A 20,573-nucleotide genomic window follows, 5' to 3' on the forward strand; every position below is an offset into this window, starting at 1 on the left:
CATTGCCTGTTCAGTGACGCTTGGCAATGGGCATCAGCATATTCTAGAAATACAGTATCTGTCTGATAGATATGACAGTGAGTAGATGAACAATAACCATGTGCCTACTCCTCCTTCTATCTGGACTTTGAAATAAAGTTGGATGTCTTGAAGTAAAAATGTAGTGTGTATGCCTAATAGCAGCATCATATCTTTGGAAAGTTGGCTCTATAAAAGCAATATCTGGAGTACAAATTCACATACTTAGATAAAAGCGTCCAAAGCACTGTGACTGATGGCAGTACTGAACCTATTCTTTCACTTTTCTACTCTGCCATGATAAGCTTCAACCAGCACAATATCGTTGATTTGGGTCTCAACCAGTATGATTCCCTTGAGCAAGCAAACTTTGGGGAATGTTCTGCTTTAGAAACAGTTCAATCAAGACAGACATTTCTTTTGGATGCATGTCCTCTGCCTGAGGACATTTGGGTAAGAAAAGCTCATGTTTTTTAAAAAGTATGCATCAAGATGTTTTTCACTGGAAAGAGACTTGAAAACAAACTGATATACATTCATTGCAAAAACCAAGAGAGACATGTGTGTTCTATTACTGCAGCAACAGGCTGGAGGAAGCATTAAGATGTGCTACCATATGGATTCATTGTGCATAAGAGGACTTAGTGTGAGGCATTTCCCTAATTCGGAAAAAAAATTATGTATCTTTATCTAATCTATAGCTTTGTGATAAGTAACAACCCAGGGCTGTGCTCTGGGGTGCCAGCAGCAGCGGCAGAAGGCACAAGTCAGCTGCAGTGGCTGGGCTGGCAGAAGTCCTGTTCACATCCCCATTGAGGAAAAGCCCTATTCTCATGGGAAAAGCACAGCCAAATGCTTCAGTACTGAAGGTTCACCATATCTGCAGTAGGTTTGGAGTGTTGTTCTAGCTGTGATGGTTCAGTAAATGTGTGAAAAGCAAGTTTATTTATTAGACCAACTCTGTAGTTGAGAGAGATGTTAGACAAGTGTTCAGGCACAAAAGCTTTTTGCTCAAAAATGCATCTAGCATGTCTCCCAGCTAGACTGCTATTCCAATAAAAGATGTTACAAAAATAATCCCCCTTGCTTCATACACGTTTGCAGCATTTTATTTAGTGGTTTGTCCAAATACTAATGGTAATAAGCAATGTATGTATTCTTTGGCAAAGACTGTACAATCAAGGTCCATACATGAGGTCTCTTGTTAGAGTAAAGGGATGGGAGACGGTCCAAGACCTATTCCCTTTTCCACTTTCTGTATCAGTCTGTGATATAACAGCCTTCTATATCACAAATAATTTGATATCTATTCAAAGTTTACAGACTTGAAAATGAGTGTAGTGTTTGCCTGTGCTGTCATGAGAGAGATTCATAGACATCAGGGCTGGAAGGGACCTTGGAAGATCATTGAGTCCAGCCCCCTGCCCCAGGAGCAGGAAGCCAGCAGGGATCACAGGATCCCAGCAAGATAAACATCCAAATGTCTCTTGAAGGTGCTCAAAGTAGGTGCTTGAACCACCTCCGGTGGCAGTCTATTCCAAACCTTGGGGACTCAGACAGTAAAGAAGTTCTTCCTTATGTCCAGCCTGAAATGGTCCTGGAGGAGTTTGTGACCGTTCGAACTTGTCATCCCTTGGGACGCTCTGGTGAACAGAAGTTCTCCCAGATCCTGGTGAGCACCCCTGATAAACTTACAGGTGGCCACCAGATCACCCCTGAGCATGCACTTCTCCAGGCTAAAGAGTCCCATGACTCTCAGCCTCTCGTCATAAGGTCTGTTTTCCTGACCGCTGATCATGCGCATGGCTCTTCTCTGGACTCTTTCAAGCTTCTCCACATGCTTTTTGAATTGTGGAGCCCACAACTGGATGCAGTACTCCAACTGCAGCCTCACCAAGGCTGAGTATAATGGGAAAATGACATCCTGGGATTTACTTGAGAAACATCTATGGATGCAAGCCAGCATTTTACTCGCTTTGCTTGCTTGAGAGAATGAGAGACTCGATGCTTGTAAAGTGTTCTACAATCTTTGGGTGAAGATACAAATACAAAGCTTTGCAAAATGCTCAGGAAAATTTATCAGTTCAGGCACAAAAACTTGCTGTTGCCCTTTACTTTCATGATAATGAAAAAGTAATGATAATTTATTTGCCCATTAAAAAATTGCTCAACCAAGGTACGTGAGCAAGTTGAATTTTGCAAAGCAGCAAATATATTAATGAAACTACTCTGTAGGTGACACAATGCCTTCAGACTATGAATGATCAGTCCTCGACACATATCTGAACAGGCACTCAAGTGCAATGGCTTAGTTTGTCCATAGTGTTTAAGGGGTAGGGTTGGAGATTAAGAGTAGGAAGGGAAGGAAGAATAAGGAGGGATGGGAAAAGATTATGTCAACATATATATGAAAGTTGGATGCTTCACACACACAAAAAATTAATTTAAACTTTTCATACTTTTGCAATAAAAAAAATCAGTCTTTCATGAGAGAGAGAGAAGTCAGTTCAAATACACAAATAGATAGATAGATAGATAGATAGATAGATAGATAGATAGATAGATAGATAGATAGATAGATAGATAGATAGTCAAAAAAGCTTTTGAATATATTTTGAAGTTTATTATTGTTAGTAATTTTGACATCAAAAGTACCCTACCAAAAAGTGCACAGCACTGAAATCATGACTTTGGCTAGCACAGCTCAAAGAGAAACAAAGAAAGGACTTGGCTTATATACATCTTTACAGAGTATGTAACATTTTTAGTAACATTTGCATAAAAAGGTATATGAAAATAAAATCTACAGCATCTTCAACTGTGCCAAGTACAGAGAATTCAGTATAACACTAACTCAGACAAGATCTTTAACTGCTCAGCTGTACGCCTTGTTACTTTTTTAACATAATATAGCAGGAGAGGAAAATCTGGAATAGTGTGCAGTAGAGTAGATGGTACCAAGCTTTCAGTGACAGTTTTATCAATAGTAATGAATGAATAGTTATCACCTTATCAGCATTTTTTATCCTGTATCATTGAGATGAAGAAGTTGCAGACGGAGAGCAAAGTTTCTGGACAGTATTCTTCAGCCACCTTTCTCTGATCAACATAATCTATGTCTTCAACGCAGTCATCAAAGGCAGTCTCTGGCTTTTTTTCAGTTCCAATAGCAGGTGCTGAAGTTTGGAAAACTTCTTTATCCTGGTGAGTTTTCTCTTCTTTTTGTGGAACAAGGCTTGAGCTGACTAAGGTGAGGTGGGCAGTTTGTGGCCCTTTTTTACATACTTTAGATTTTAGGACACTTTTGGGGTCTTGACAGATGTTTTTCTGTTTCTTTAAGGATCGAGAGATTTGTTTCCAGTAAGCAACATGGTTTGCTGCAAACTGAGGACAGGTAGAAGGGTTTCCTGAAAACTCGCACCAGAAGCTGCTTTCATCTTTCTTGCATTCCACTTTGAGAGTGACAGCACCTACTTCACTCACTGCCCAGCTGCACTCAGAATTATCTTTGGTTGCAAATCTGCCTTTAAGTGAAGCTTTGCCTCCTTTGGAGTTCTGTCCTTTCTCATTCTGTTGCCTAGAGCCCTTTTGGCTTTTTCTGTTCTTTTCAGTATTTTGCCTTTCTTTTGGTCTTTCTTTCTGATCTTCACAATTAGCTAATAGCATCTGAGAGACCAGAATCAACATACAAAGAAGTGCGAAACTTTTGGTCTTCATCATCTCTGATTTGCTTGTTACCTGTTTTGCAAATAAATAAAATAATTAGGGAAATATCCTAATTAAAACTGAACTTCATCCAGCTGCCATATTTTGAAGCTGTAGATAGGAGAGTGGATAGACAGTGTATTAAAGCAGCATGACTAGGCAAATTCCACTGATTTGGATAGGACCACTCTCTGGTTTATAGGATTGCTTCATTTTATACTTGTGAAAAATTCAGCTATAAAACATTGGTGTCACATCGAGAAATTACATCTTCGTAAGGTTGCCCAAGCCTCTATAGAGTCATTCTCTCTCCCTCACTCTCGCTCTAGTCCAAAAATTATTTGAATATTTATACAAATTGAAAAAGCTTTAACAGAAAAACTTAAGGGAGACACCCCTACATGAGAATACCTTATACCAAGGTATTTCAACCACGGGAATATAAATCCCTGCTCCATGCCAGGTAGAGAGAGGGTTTAAACCTCGTCTTCCACATGTCAGATATGCATCTTAATCACTGGGTTTTTTAAAAAACTTTTTTTTTAAAAAGGAAACTTGCCACTATAACTCCTTTTTCTCTTTACTGTTTTTGATGGCACCAGGGTCCCTTTGTTTTTCTCAAAAAAACCAATCCAAATAAAATGTAATAATTTGTTTCAGGTTGAACAAAATGTCTCATTCAGTCTCAAACATGATTCTTTTAGTTTTCTGATTATTAGAAATTTTTTTTTGCACGGAGCACACATAAAAATAATTTATTTTTTATTATTTTTTTATTTTGAATACAGAATCATTGCCTATTTATTCAGAAAAATGTATCTATCTAGTTTTACTTCTGAAGGTCTTTGCAATATACTGAATCAGAAACCATCCAAATCTAGGAGAACAGAAGTTAAGTGATGATAGGTTATTCAATTTTAAAACTATAGCAAATTCAAGGTGGCTAAAACACAGCTTCCAAAATAGGTTCCATTATCCAGCACACTGCTTCGTATAGGTGGACCCCTCCCTCCAAATTCAGTCCTGGGGTCATTTATACTGAGCAGCCTGCAAAAATCAGGACCCATGGCTATGATAAAGTATATGGTAATAATAGAGCATTTTATGGTTCACAAATTTTTACCACACCCTTCCTGTAGTAAGGTTTCCAAATTAATAACTTAGCTTCAGGCAAAGCATTCTGGCAAATACTTTTATTTAACTATAAATGCCTTTAAACACAAATTTACTCCTCTGAATGAGTAGCCATCAGAAGATGAGAGCAGACTCTTCTTTTAGTGTAGCTCATACATGCTTTGTTGAATTACTATAGTGACTGTCACCATCTACAACTGTAAAGCAGGGAGACCTCTAGAGCAAGGGTGCTGCAAATATTGAGCACCCTTTTAGAGGCAAACAAACAGGTTTGCCACTAATTATGTGACGCTAACTTTCTACAAGAAATGCAATGCTGGGAAGGTGAGATCATCTGAACACATACCTTGCAATGTGCTTGCCTGGGTCCAAATGCAATTCAAGATGAATCTCGGCTCTTTCAAAAGTCTCATGCTTAGTTGTAAAGCGGGTGCTATTTATAAAGCCAGGGACACACCTTCCTCCCTCCAACAAGGAGATTACAACACAATGGAATACTTTAGTGCCTTATTCACTTACGCCAACACACCTTCTTGAAAAAATGCCAGCTTGTCTAAAGTGGAAACCCCCCCCCACAGAAAAACGTCCCAGTGGGGTGACAGGCGTGTTTGAGTAAGTTAGATGTTATGCTAGTTCCCTCCTTGCACGTGATGATAAAAGTTGTATTCATTCAGAGGTTCTTTAAAAAGCTCTTCTCAGTCATAAAGGGCTGGATCCTATAGGGAACCAAGCACCTTCTGTTGCCCACTGTGTTCAGTGGGTGTTCAGAACTAAGTAGGATCAAGCTACGCTGCTTGTAGTAGTTTTTATCATCTCTCTTTTTATGTTGTTATTCATGAGAAATTTAAAATATTGAATATTATTTATTTAAAATAGCATACCTACATCACTGTTAAGGTAAGCAGAATTCTACATATGGAGATGATCTCAAGCCAAATAACTCACAATCAGATCCCACCTGCCTGAGGTTTCAAGGCATGAAACTCTGGAAATTCAGATTAGCCTATTAGAGTCATAGCAGCAAACTGCAAAATGTAGATCCAGGCACCTCATTCCTCCCCACTCTGAGGTAGTTTGATTATGAGATTTCAGCCTGATTTCTGTTAAACCATAAAAGAACATTAAAATCAAGTTGAGATATCTGGACAAAAATTCTGGTGTTAATAAATTCAATGAAGAGTGAGGTTGCTTCAAGAGTTTCATAAAGAATGGTTGTAACAACAAACCTCCATAGAACAGCTGAGGCTCCAGCAGCTTCCTCTGAAAGCAGAGAAGGGCATTTGATATACAGTGTTTGGTAGGTATTTTCAAGGACAAAAAGTGACATGGCCTCGGGGATGGAATTAGGATTAGGAGTAAGAAAGAGATGACATGCATTTCTCTCTAACTCCTCGCCTCCAGGAGCAAATGAAGTAAGACGTTGGAAAATGAAGACAGAATTCAGAGGCATTGTCTGAAGTGGCTTGCAGCCGAGGAGATGTTTGGACCGTATGTGGAAGGCCCCAAAGCAGAAATATGGGAAACGAGGAAACAGAAGAGTTCAATTTTCTCAATTTTTTCAGCATTAGAAAAATGAAACTGAGGTACATGCTAAAGTAGTGATTTTTAATCTTTTTAGACTCAAGGCACCCCTTGTTAAGCTCAAGGCTCACCTCCAAAAATGCCAAGTTTTTGCTTTCCCTTATTTTTTGATTATAGAAAAAAGGACTGTGGTGCAATTCTTCTACTGCCAAGAACTCATTCTGACTTGTTATAGTCTTTCTGTTTTTGATGCCATGGATTCCTATTGGAAATCTCTTGGTTTATCTTGTGAATCACATGTAGATGTTTGCACACTGAACTGTGCTAACATTATGCGATACCCCATGGCACCCTTAAAAAGCTGAGAAGCACTGCACTCAAGTGACTGACCACTAATCCCCAACTCTGCCAGTTTATCTACTGATATTTAGCTACCGGCGCTGCAGACTGCTAACTAGGGTCAGCAACTAGATATGTTACCTGCATTTCTGAATTGGCCGAGGCAATTATGAAGCTAGTCACATCATTCACCTGGTGATGAACGTTCCAGGGTTGGCCTTGAATACAAGGATTAAGAAAATGCAGTTAAGGCACAGAACATACAGTTCACAGGCCTGGTCAAGATTGTGAAAGTGGCACAGAATCAATTAATTAGGAGAATAAAAAAAGAGAAAGAGATAGATGACTAAATTGCCCTAAGGATGAAGAAGAGCAGTTGGGCTTGGGAACCCCACTTGACCTATTTCTCATTAAGAGAAGTTATTCACACAAAATGGATCAACACTCATGACAGATCTGGCACTATAAGGTATTCTGAATGCAAACTCCACTGCCAGGGTTGACCTTTGAGTCTTACAATCCCAGTGCCAACATTCAGACATGCCTCTGATTCAGTGATAGACAGCTGTCAGGGATAACTTCAGCTTTTTTTCTTTTTTTTTTAAAGCAGTTCTAGCTCTTTTTCTTGCAAAATAGTCTTGAAAAATATAGTTAGTGTTCCAGGTTTGGAAGCTTTCCTTTATTTTAATGAGATTTTTAATCTATTCATGTTCTTACTGCTCAAGCTGTCAGGATGAGTTTCTGAATCTGCCCTACCTCTTCAAGTGAGAATCAGTGTGATGTCTGGCTGCTCAATAATGTGGGAGGCATGACAGGACACTGGATCAGAGCAAGGATTTGGTTATGACACTGCCACCCTCTGCAGCCTTCATCAAATCACTTACCCATCCTGACATATTTTCCTTGGCCTGGATTGAAAAAGGATTTGTGGGCCTTTTCTCTAATGTGCAATTCAGCAAAGACATGCCTAAATGTTTATGTACATATGAAATCCTTGGTGTTTCAGTGCAAATCAATGGTTTTTTTGCATGCAAGTGAGTAAGGACCTAGGCACTGGAAAACACAGCTACTCCACATGCTCTGTACTCCCGCTGTTTTGAATGAGAAGCATATGGTAGCATTTGTTTGCATCTTATGGCTTTGGGGAGTCACAAAGTCTTCTTCTGCCAAAGCCCCTGGGAGGCGGAGCGGGGGAAGAAATCACCTACTTTGTAACCAGTTGTCTAGTGGTTAGAGCACTTTCAAGGAAATAGAAATCCTGGACTGTACGTTATCCTTCTGCCTTAAGAGTGCCCTCCTCACCAAGCTACAGCCAGGTTCTCTCTTGTTTGCTCTGGTCCCAGGAATCCCATACTCCGGGCTGCCCCAGGCCGCACCTCCACAGGGGAGGTGCAGGATGCCCTCAGCCTGGCCCAGCCCATAACCTGGTGATTAGGGCCCTTTTCTGGAAAGTGGGACATATGCATTCAAACCCACTGTGGTTAGTGGGCCTGAAGTCAGGGCTCCCACTTCCTAGTCCTAGCCATTAGTTTAATGGGCAAAAGGAGGGCAGGCCCTCCTCGGTTCTAAGTGATGGGGGAGGGGTTCAGATTGTGAACCTCATATTGACTGAAACGCCTGTCTCCAGGCAGCAGGCAATAGTGCTGCTTAACCACATGAGAATGGCAGGATTGCACACATTCCCTGGTCCTTACCACATATTTCCTGCTGACTGACCAATGCACCTCCCCACCTAGAGTGCTGGCTGCTATGAATCGTGACTCATACATGTCTCCATTTATGGTGTGCAGATCTCAAATGAATAACTGCACAGAGCTGCTATATTTCCAGTGCAGGGTAAAAAAATCCTGATCATAAGTACCCTCCAGAGCATCTGCTTCTGTCTCCTGTGGCCAGTGGTCCAATTAAGAAGCAGGTGGTGGAGGTGATCCAGGTCACTCCCTGTACACATTGAACCCATCTTTTGAGAAACACTGGGCACGTCTACACATTCACTAATGTGCCTTAGTTACTGTGCATTTAGTTTAGTACTTGCCTAGTGAAATACTAACTAAATGCACAGTAATTAGAGTTACTACACAGTAGCACCAGCGCATGGTTATTTTCATATATTTTTCATGTGATGTAAGCCTGTGTTTTTCATGTGATGTAAGCCTGTATTTCGTTAGTGTCCTACCTTAGTTACTGCTACATACATTTGCAATACCTTAATTTCTAATAATTCTGAATGGTCACAAGAAAAATAAAACTTACCACTTACGGATATTTTACAATAGACCAAAGTTCAAACATACCTTTTCAATAGGAGTATTGTTTGAAAAATATTTCTTGAGCAACTTGAATATTGGCGATAATTGGAGTAGCAAGCCGTAACTTGCTTTTGCTAATAACAAATGGTCCTGGGACATCACAGATAACAGATTGGAGAAGATGGATTTACAGATGTAAATTTTGCCAAACACCAAAGTGAGCCATAATCCAAAATTTCTCATGTTTGTTTACATGTCTTTGGAAATCAGTTTGAAAAAAAAATCTCTGCTAATTTTTTTGGTTGCTTCAAGTGTGTGGCACACTATCCCAGTGACAATTTCTCTGGTTGGTTTTGAATTACTGCTTTAAATGGACAGAGCTTCCTTCATATTATCCAAATCCCAAAGCAGGATTTAAAACATCTTCTCTGATAGAGTAGGATAGTGAGAAGTCAGACCCTTTGAAATCATTAAATTCCTCACAGACCTGTATATGGAAAGGACATCCAATAATCCCCTTGTGCTAGGGACAGAAATTACACATAAACTGTTAGAAGTGATCAGAAACTGGTTCAAATCTGTAACACAAAAGAAGGTAATTGCGCATAAGCTGTTGTCAAAATGGCTGAAACCAGTTTACTATAAACCTGGATTGATGTCATATTAAACTTAACTGATTTAGGTTAAATCAGTTTATTGAACTTCTGTCCCAGATCCCCTCCAGATTCAAGTCAACTCCCAGTCCCCCATCATCCTATGATGCTTTGCACCTCCCCTGCAAACTCCCTTCTCCCCACCCTTGCAGGGTGGGCAGCCTAGCCTTGGCCCAAGCTATCTGCTCTAGCTGAACAGGGACTTCTGGCTGGGGCCACTGCAGGCATGTGGCTGCATTTTTGTAATCAAAAGTGAATGCCTGTTCACTTGCTTATTGGTTCAACCTATGCAGCTTAGACTAACCTACAAAGATTGAATCAGTTTAGCCTCAGGCTTTTTGACTGTCTGTACTTAGCCTTGGAGATAACCTTTAGATATTTGCAGTTTGCTATACAGTCCATTCACCTATCCACCCACCTGAGCTATGTTTTGTTTCTTTCCCTCCTGAAAGTTTCAAGTTCAAAGTATTCCACATAGTGTTTTAGAAAGATCATTTTACACAGAAATGAGGGATTTTTTTAAGTTTCTTTAAATCCATAAGTGCTTCTTTCCACTTTTTCCTTTGATAACCAAAGAACTTCTTTCCTGATATGATTTTTTCCCCAGGAATTTTCACCAACAGATCTCTTAATACAGTAAGAAAAGCTTTCTGAAACTGCTTCCAATACTTCTAGGATGGACCTAAATATGTAATGAATCAGGTATCAGTTCCCTTCAGAAATAGGATTTGTTGCTCGCTAGCTATATTCATAGCATTAAGTAACATGAAGGATTTGTAATATAGTTGCTCTTTATACATTGGAATGCAGTATAATATACTTCACACTCTTTACATTGTCCAACTAAACCAATGTCAGTTCTAATAATATCCATAGCACCCCTGGTTATAGTAGAAGAACAGTTCTGAAAGCCATCACACTCAAAAGTGCATGTTTGTGCAGTGTCAAAATACCACAGTCTTTTCAGTGAAGTTAGTTTCAAAGCTTCCTTGATTACCAAAAAGATTACATGGAACAGACCTCATAAAAATAAGCCATAAAAACAACATACACATGGAAAAAATCCAAAGACAAATAACTACACTTTTCAACTATATCAAATAATTATTCTAACCTGTGCCTATCCATATTCACAATTCTTCTAGACATGGTTTGATTCAAAAAGGTGAATTTCATCCATGGGAGGGCAGATTGAAGGATAAAAGTGCCAAGTACTGGAAGACCACTTTTCATCAGGGCATTTGGTGCATTGGATGAAATGTATAACATTTCTGGAGGTGCAACTGTAAGATTCTGGGATGTTGATGATTCTGTTGTGGGGCATAGTAATTGTGGGGGTGGTGGAGATATGTTGGCAGGTTTTACATTTCTTGTCATGACATGGTCTGGATCCCCTTGCCTACCCAGCCTGTCTCACCCACTGACTCCTCAATTTACATCTTCACTGACTTCCTTTCTTGCATGTATACCAGCCTTTGGCTTCTTTACTATTCATTTCAGCCAAGAAGAGCACACATGAACTGCAGATGCTTCCTCAGCCTGACAAAAGGTATTGTTAAGCTTGCTAAGAAGAATGTTTCCAATTATTTGAGTTGGTCTAATAAAATATATCATATTTACCCAAAGAACCTTGTCTGTCTATGTCTTTAGACCAACATAGCTACAACCTACACCCTGTCAAATGCAAAAGGAAAGCATACAGGCAATGTAAGAATGGGCAGGTCACCAAGGACATATACCAGGAACTAGCAAGAACCTACAGAAAAGACATCAGGAAGGCAAAGACAAAAAATGAGCTGCACCTGGCAAAGGAGTTTAAGATTCTATAAGTATGTTGGCAAGAAAAGAAGGACCAAGGAAGCTTTGGGTCCTCTGTTAACAAGCCAGGGGGAACTCCTAACTGAAGATATAAAGACGGCAGAGTTACTCAACAGTTACTTTGCTTCAGTTTTCACCAAAAAGAAAAAAAAAGCTGCCAGACACCTAATAGGGATTATCTGGATAAGGAAGCGAACAAGCTGAGAAGAGGAGATAACAAAAGAGATAGAGAGCTTCTGTTGGATCTGAATGAATTAGTCAGCAGGGTTGGATGAACTTCATCCCAAGGTCCTGAAGGAACTGGCAGAGGAGATCTCAGAGCACTTGACAATGATCTTCATGACATCATGGGAGATAAGCCAAGTACTAGAAGGCTGGAAAGGGGCCAGTGTGACACCCCTCATTAAAAAGGCAAAAAGAAGGCTCCAATACCTGAGAATTTACTGGACCATATCCTAAGGAAGGCCATTTGCAAGCATCTCAAGGAAGAAAGGCTGATCACATGAATTTATGAAAAACAAATCATGTCAAACAAACCTGATCTTATTTGACAAAGTAACTACTTGGGTGGGTGAAAGGAATGCTGTGGATATAGTATATTTGAACTTCAGCAAGGCTTTTGACAAGGTCCTGCACAACCATCTCATACACAAATTGGAGAAATGTGGGCTGGATACAGCTACTACAAAGTGGATAGATAAGGCTCAATGGCCATAAGCTATGGGTCCCTTTCAGAATGGCAGGAGGTTTTGGGTGGAGTCCCACAGGGGTCTGTCCTGGGACTGGTGCTATTCAACATATTTATTAAGAACTTGGATGATGGCATAGAAAGCTTCCGGAGCAAGTTTGCAGATTACACAAAACTGGGAAGGATTGTGAGCATGTTGGAGGATGTGAACACAATGAAGGATCTTGACAAATTGGAAAGTTGGGTTAGAGGATGAAGTTCAGTGCAGAAAAATTGAAGGTGCTACACCTCGGGTGGAATAATAAAAAACACAAATACAAAATGGGGAACACCTGGCTGGATGGCAGCTCTATGGAAAAGGACTTGGGAGTCGTGGTAGATCACAGACTCCATATGAGTCTTCAGTATGATGCGACCGCACAAAAAGTGAATGCAGTTTTGGGATGCATCTATAGAAACATTAGGTGCAAGACACAGGAGGTGATAGCTCCTCACTACTCAGTACTGGTTAGGCCTTATCTGGACTACTATGTGCAGTTCTGGGCTCCACATATTAAAAAGAATGTGGAGAAGTTAGAGAGGGTAGAGGCAGGAAACACGGAAGATCAAGGGCTTGGAAGGCAAGTCATATGAGGAGAGGCTGAAGGAGCTAGGCATGTTTAGCTTGCAGAAAAGATGCTTAAGTGGGAACATGATAGCAGTCTTCAAATACTTACAGAGCTGTGTGACAGGAGTTGTGCCTGTGGACTTCCATGGTGTCCCATAGTTCTGTGGTTCTCAACCTTTTTTATACCAGAACCCATCTGTAAATGTTGAGGGCCAGTCCTGACCCAGTGCCCGTCACTCCCAACCCACTGCCCCCTGCCCTAAAGCAGGAGTTCTGACCGCCTGCAAGGGAAAAGCCATGTTTCCCATGTTTTTCTTCTCTACAGGAGAATCCATTTTTAAAGTTTGTTGATCCATTTTTAAAGTTTGCTGATCCATTTTTAAAGTTTGCTTATGACCCTTTTACATATTTTTGCAACCCACTTCTGGGTCATGACGCATGGGTTAAGAAGTACATCCATAGCTGTTAGCCTGATCCTGTCAGGCCCTTGCTTCTGCCTCCCAGGGTGTCACCCTGCTTCCTCCCCTGCCACACCTTATTAAAAGTAATGAGGGGAAGCTACCCTAGGAGGCTAGTGAGCCTAGGTTCTCTCTCTCTCAGTATTTATCCCCTCAAGCCCTACATGCCTTAAGAGAGAAATTCATGGCCTCCTTCTGCCTCTACATCCATGGCCATGCCTCACAGGTGTTACACCATTGTCATTTGATCCCTTGTTAGGACTCAGCTTTACTACCTTTGGCTTGCGGGTTACTCTGGCTATTGCCTGATGACCCATGCCCTCTGTCTCTGGCCTGGCCTTTCCAGTCTCTCTGCTGTCTCACTAGTATCCAGGTCTCTGGCCCTTTCTTGCCCTGTTTCTTCCCTCCCTCCCCCCACTCCCCGAGCATTCCTGCCCAGGGCAAGGAGTCTCTCAGGTCTGCCTCCTTCTGCAGCATTTGGGTTCCAGCCCCACACATCCCACCAGGTCCCTGACCCTGGCAGGTCTCTATGCTGGCTCCCCTTGTAGCACCCCGGTGGCCTCTAGTCTGCCTCTTATAGCCACCCCTGGTCCTCTGGTATAAACTAAAACAAAATCTCAAGCAGCTGTTTTAACTCAAAGTCCCCCCTCTGGGTCATCCTCCTACTCTCTAGCTCTTCCTGCCTTGGGAGTACTGGCCTGCATCTCCCATTCCCCACCATCCTGCATGGCAGGAGCTCCTCTCTCAGCAGAGGTCAGGACTGCACTGCCCCCCTGCATCAGGGAGCCAAGCTTATATCCCCTGAACTCCTCATCCTTCTGCTCAGGTGTTCTCTTGACCGGCTGCAGGTTTGTCCCCTCACCTTAATGGGAAGCTTCCTGTCCAGGCTGCAGTTTTCCCTTGATGCCTTCCCTCCTGCAGCTACCCCTGTTTAACTGACTAGGGCTCTTTTTGATACAGTCTTTCCCCTAAAGTAACAGAAGCCCGTGGCTTGCTGTTACAGGTTGCCATGAAGAGGGAAAGCACCTTTTCTTTCTAGCTGCAGACAGGAGTACACAAACCAATGGCTTGATGTTGCAGCAAAGTAAATTTAAGTTTGGATATCCAGAAAAACTTCTTCACTGTGAGAATAGTGAGGCTGTGGAATAGACTGCCTGGGGATGTTATGGGCTCTCCATCACTAGAGGTATTCAAGAAGAGATTGGACAGCCACTAGTTGGGGATGATCTAGGTGTACTATGCTTATTTTCTACCATGGATATTTCCCATGCTTCTGGGCTTTGCTGGTTGTAGGGTGGCCATCATAGAGGACATTCCAGTTTTCTGCTACCCTGTCTTCTACTGATACAAAACCCAAAGTCTTTATGTCCTCCATTTTTCTTTCTTCAAGAGAAAAATAGAGGACAGAAAGGCATCGGGTTTCATATCAATAGAGGACAGAGGACAACCGGACTGTCCTCTATGATGGCCACCCTAGCTAATTGCCCTTTCCTCCCTCGCCTCCCACACACACACTCCTATTCTGCTCTATGTATTAGCACAGCGTTTCCAAACATTTTTCACCATACGGCACACTTACATGGCCTCTCCCACCCCACTGCACACCGGCGAAATGTGAAGTGCAGAGGGAGTGGTGAACAGCTGAACGTGGAGCAGGGGGAGGTGGTGAGTGGCAAAAAACCGGGGGGGGGGGGGCAGTGCACAGCCCAACGAAGAGCAGGTGGCATGGCACTTGAATCACTGGCTGAAGCCATACTCCCAGTGTGGCTGGCTGGGGGTGTGGTGGGGGGCATGGCTCCAGCCAGGCGGGGGGCGTGGCTCTAGCCCAAAATGCAGTGGCACACCTGGATATGCACACCAGTGTGCCATGGCACACTGGTTGGGAAACATTGTGTTAGCATATATGCCACAGGGGCATTAGCTTTGCTAAGCCTAGGGACTTCAACTAAGGTGTGCCAATTGTCCTACTAGGAGGAAAGCCAGAGGTTCCTGTTTGGAAGGTCTTGCCCCACTCAGGGTCTGACTGATCACCAGATTTTCAGAAAATAATTTTACCCCATGGACAGATCGGTACAAACTGCAGGGATTTTTGCCTTGCTTTGTAGCAAGGGCAGGCCCTCTACCCGGGACCTCTTGAGCATATATTGACAACATTTTATAGAAGCAGGACATTGGCTGCCATGGTTCCCCTGCATTACCTATGGCATATTAGTGTGTTAGGTCTGTGTTGTGTCAGACTGCAGCCCTGACCTGTGCTGAGAGAGGAGCTCCTGCCAGTTCAGAAGGATACTTCTATGTAGAGTTTAGATTATGGTTATATGGGTTGGTTTGGATAGGGATGATCCTGCCTCAGGCAGGGTGTTGGACTAGATGACCTCTGGTGGTCCCTTCTAGTCTTACTGCTCTATGACTCTATGATGCAACAGTGGCAGAATCTCAAGATTTTTGTCAGCTTTTTCATCCCCAAAGAGACATGACTCATTTATATTGTACACAGGTTTAATATAGAATCATTATTAACAGCTTATTTGAATTTTCTAATTTAGGCACCACAGAATACAAAGCAGCAACACTAGGTATTTGTTGGGTGTTAAGTGCTTTGAAAAATTCCATCTGCTTCTTAACTTTCATTTTCAAGGTGTGCATAACTGCTGCATGAGCTCTGTCTACATATCTAGCATTTAATTTCATATCCTATTTGCTAGAAGATTTATACTGTACTCTTTTGTGAGTGAAAACATCTTGAAGAACACAAAGCACTGAGATTTCCCATTGCTCTTTGAACAAGCATTTTACTCCTCCAGTGCTTCCCAAACACTCTGTTTATCATACTGATTTTACACTTATCTAGAATTCTGGCTCAAGCAAACACCAACCAACACTGAAGCCGTGTTTATACAACACCAGCTTCATTGGACAGGATATCCCCTAAGGATGCCTGACAACCAGCTCCCAAAACAGGTCTTGTACTTCCAGCTCACTGATAATCACCGCTCTAGAAGTGGGCAAAAAGTGAGATTCAAAGATACCTTGAAGGCTAATTTAAAGAAATGTAATATTAACATCAATACCTGGGAGGCACAAGCACCAAATCCTCCCCAGTGGTGCCATGATGTATGAAAAAGAAGGCATCTATCATTTTGAGATCAGCCTCCTCAGTCATCTCCAGACTCACTGATGACTTCCCTATTTACTGGAAGACAGTCATCCACATAATGAGGTACTGCCTATGGTGATTTTCAACATGACAGCAGTCATTGTGAGTAACCTGTGAGAACAGTTCTTACAAACAACTAGAGTTACTCAACACTTCACTTCTGTCACAACATGCTTCCTTCATTGCAATATGAAGAACGAGAGACAAGTGCTGACTAGCAAAGTGATATGACAGTGGCAGGCTTGTGAAGAAGGTTGCCAGGTTGCAAATTGATTGTGGAAATGTCTGCATTCAAAGCCTATGACCTGGATATGCCTACATTGCACAAGTTAGCACTGAGACAGCTTTGCATGTCTTAGCTCTTGAACAGGAATCGGAATAGCTGTGTTAGCCTGGCACTTGTCACAGGCAAATTAACTCAGCTGAGAGACAGGGCTTCTGGTGCCAGAACTAGTGTGTACACAGCTAACACGAAAAATGTAGAAGTCACACCTGGGATGTTTTATGCTGGTCTCAAATGGATAGTGACATCGATGAAGCTATGCCCAGTGCTGCATATGACAAACTTGCAGATCATAGCAAGTGAAAGTTATTAATCAGTTATTGCTCTCCCAGCACAGTGGCAGGGCATTGTCAGTGCCCTTTTTTCCCCTCCTTTTATCTGTGATTGTTCTTGGTGTTTCTAGTTTGTGACTTGTAGTTGTGATGCATGAGGTTTTGAAGTTGGTGATTGTTAGGAATCTTTGAGTAAATGAACCCACTGGATTAGCTTTGATGGCCCAAAAGGCCCCTTTTAGTGCTACATTCCTAAACTGAAAAGTGCCTTCAGGAAGCAGATGCTGTACTAGCCTGTCATCTCTATTTACCACTGCTAAATTACAGAACAGCATCAGTAAAGACTGTGTTGCCACCTGCTGATATTAAACTCAACAGAAAACTGAAAACAAAAATGCCTGCATCATTGGGAACGTGGAGATGAATATAGAGAGAGATGAAGCAAACCAACAAAAAAAATATCATCAATATGATTTTGGGTCCCAGAAGCTACCATCACTTCATGAGCAGAACAGTCTAAGGAAAGTTTGCTTCATTCAGTATCTAACTAATCAGTGGTATGTAATGGGAAAGCTTGTGCACATGATTCACCAGTGAACAACAGCGTATATACAAAAGTGTAGTTTACACACAGCCCCATGCCCGTGTAGTTGAGGCATATGATTTTCCTAATATGGTAGCAATATAAAAATTCTTCTGCTGCTATAGGTTATTAACTTCCCATATTTCCACAGCTCTAACCAAAATAGCAACATGAGTGCAAAAACTGTGTGCAAGCCAGGCTGCATGGAATGTGGAAGTTGGCTGTTCCAGCATCAGCACAATCAGAAGGCAAGGCATACACAGGTGCTCTAGTTAGACACTCAAGAGCCTTATTTTCAAAGGTATTTATGCAGAAAGGCTGGTAGTGAGGTTCTGAAAAGTGCGAAAGCAACTTAGACATTTGACTTCCTTTGAAGCGATGTGCCTACCTGCACTTTTGAAAAATTGTTGAAGCAGTTACTTACTTGCATAGATGCCTAAAGACCTATAAAAATCTGGCTCCACTTCCAAGATGATAGCCTGAATCCTTCCTCAGGTCTCTGGTCCTCCTTGTCAAACTCATATTTTGACCTATTTTTTTCAAAAGAGAAATAAAGTCTGTTCTTTAATATTATGATTAATTTATCCGACAGTGCAGATAACATCTGGTTGGGTAATGTCTCTCTCTCTCTCCTTTAGCTGAAAATCACATGATCATTATCTCTGGGGAATCCAACAGTCATCTGTTTCAACTTATAGTAAGGTACTGTATTTACTTGAATCTAAGACAAGGTGTTTCCCCCAAGGGGAGAAAGCTCCTCATCTTAGATTTGCATACAGTGTGAAGTGGGAGGAGAGGAGGAAGGTCACTGCTGCGGCTCGGACTCTGGCCCTGAGCCCAAGTCAGGGCCAGAGTCAGACCCACTGCAGCCACCTGTCCCCCTCCCCCCCCATCTTCCCCTCTGCCCTTCGGACCCTACCTCTGACCTCTTCCCCTGCCTCACTGTCAGGTGCAGCTGAGCTCCGGCTCAGGCTGGGTTCTCTCCTGGGCAGGGAGCACATGGAAACTCGGTAGCCTCCATGGCTGATCAGCAGCACTGTCACTGCTGCATGGCCTGTCAAGATCTGAGCTCCCACATGCTGTGCCCTGGGAGGCAACAGAGCGTGAGAGGAGTCTCTGACAGTGGGGGGGGGGGAGGAAGGGGCAGAGGCTGTGGGGAGCTGAAAGTGGAAGGGCAGAAGGTATGACGCCCCAAGACACCTGACCCACCAGCTACTATTTTCCCCTGCCGTAGCAGTGGGAGGGGGGTGAATTCAAGACAACCCTCCAAAAAATTATATTCCATACCCCCCACTCCCAGAGCAGATGTATAAACACCCTGAGATTGCAAGTGAGAAGATGGTTTCTAACAATCAGAAGACTGAAATTCTGGAAAACTCTTCTGAAGTAGTGGGGGCAAGACACATGTATTGCCTTAATGTAGAGCTCAACATATTTATGAAGGCAGAAAGTCAGGTCAATGCTGAACGGTTCCAGCTGTCTTTCTGCTGCTTTTTTGATTTGGGACATCTGATAAAAATATGCATTGAAATTAGATATGATGTTGATAATTTTATGTTTTAAGGCATGAATTGATAATTTTCTGTTTTTAACCATGAAAAAAATAATTTAAAAGAATGACATTTTGGGGGAATTTACTGATATGTGATGAATGGAGTGGTAATCCATGCTACTTATTTAGTCCTTTTTATTGGTCATACATTATTTACAGATATGCTTTAAAAAAAAAAAAAAAAGCATTTGTTATTGCTTGAACTGTTTATTACCAGCAAACCCTGGGTCGTGTACAAACCATACTGTTTAAACAGTTGCTTTTGCTCTGTGGTCTCACCTTAACTCATTTGGTATTGTTCCTGCTAACTTTTAAAAAGAACAACAAATGATGAAAAATGGATGTATCCCCTTAAGAACATGCTAATAGAACTACTTGTATGAACAACCATTATTTTCCAAATACTCCTATTGATCCTACCTTCTTGGTTATTCAGACAAATGTTCACAAATTAAAAGGGACAGCAATACGAGTGAAGTGAATAGCTGTTTGGAATTCAAATGAATATTCATGCACACTGTTTTGCAACATTCAAGCTTCTTATCTCTAATCATGGTTTAATATAGTCTGTGTGAGAGTTTGTCACTACATAAAGCTGCTGTTCCAAGGATGTACAAGGCAGCTACGGGCACCTATACACATTCCTGATTCCTGCTCTGACCCGTTCTTGTTAGAACGCTCCAGCAGCCTTGGTGTCAGTTATAATTCTGCATCTCCTCTGTAGCAGGCTTACCTTTTCAGAGCTTGGGTTGAGTCCCAGGATCGAGGGTCTGATGTTTGATTGGCAGAGCCCGCCCACCAATCTGGAGGCAGCACAAGGGAAGCAATGCCCTGTCCTTTTCCGAAGGAAGGGGGCAAGGAACAGCTGGACCTGAATGGGAACTGTACCAGCCAGGTCTGGAGAACTTTGGGGGTGGAGCCCCTGAAGAGTATAAAAGGGGAGCATGCTCAGCAGGCTGGAGAGACACGACGAAGGACGGCAAGGACAGAGGAGCTCCAGAGACGGCCATCCTCAGGACCCTGCTTGAGCTTCAGCAGTGCGGAAATTGGTGCACAGGGATCAGGCTCTAGAAGCCATTCGAGGCAGCTTGAGCCTGCAAACCCAGCAAGCAGCTGGGCAGTTGGTGTGCAGATTGGCACATACAGAGCTGGCCCTGGGAGCAGCTTGTGGCTGCTCGGGCCCCACACAGTGTGCAGGTCGGCGCATGGAGAACCGCCTTGGAAGCAGCTCATGGCTGCTCATGTTAGCCTCAGCCCTAGGCCGAGTGACCGGAGCCCCGTAGTATGGCTCCACTTTTAACTAAAAGAGCCCCAGTGCCCAGAGCAGGGCCCAGAAAGGGGGAGAACCCTGGTGTGAGACCAGGGATTTGGAGCCTGGAAGGGCTTGGCTCCCATGAGAGACATAGAGCCCTGGGTGCCCACTGCGGGATGCCGGGCCGTCGAGGAGAGCTGAAGAGGCCACTGGGGAGAGGGTCTTGCAGGATCGGACATCAGGGGACGAGCCTTGACCTCTCCAGAGAGGAAGTGTGAGTTATT

General features: G+C 42.6%; 1 protein-coding gene across 1 annotated transcript; it reads right to left on the reverse strand.

Annotated features, from left to right (window-relative positions):
- Positions 1-2,619: 2,619 nt before the first annotated feature.
- Positions 2,620-5,290, reverse strand: FGFBP1 (fibroblast growth factor binding protein 1). Its single transcript, XM_006278620.4, has 2 exons — positions 5,204-5,290; positions 2,620-3,756 (listed from the first exon to the last, which is right to left on the reverse strand). The coding sequence occupies exon 2, from the start codon at positions 3,736-3,738 to the stop codon at positions 3,031-3,033; it is 708 nt and encodes a 235-aa protein (XP_006278682.1). The 5' UTR covers positions 3,739-3,756; positions 5,204-5,290; the 3' UTR covers positions 2,620-3,030.
- Between the last annotated feature and the right edge of the window lie 15,283 nt (positions 5,291-20,573).

This window comes from Alligator mississippiensis, chromosome 2 (assembly GCF_030867095.1).
Source record: "Alligator mississippiensis isolate rAllMis1 chromosome 2, rAllMis1, whole genome shotgun sequence".
In the NCBI taxonomy this organism is placed as follows: domain Eukaryota; kingdom Metazoa; phylum Chordata; order Crocodylia; family Alligatoridae; genus Alligator; species Alligator mississippiensis.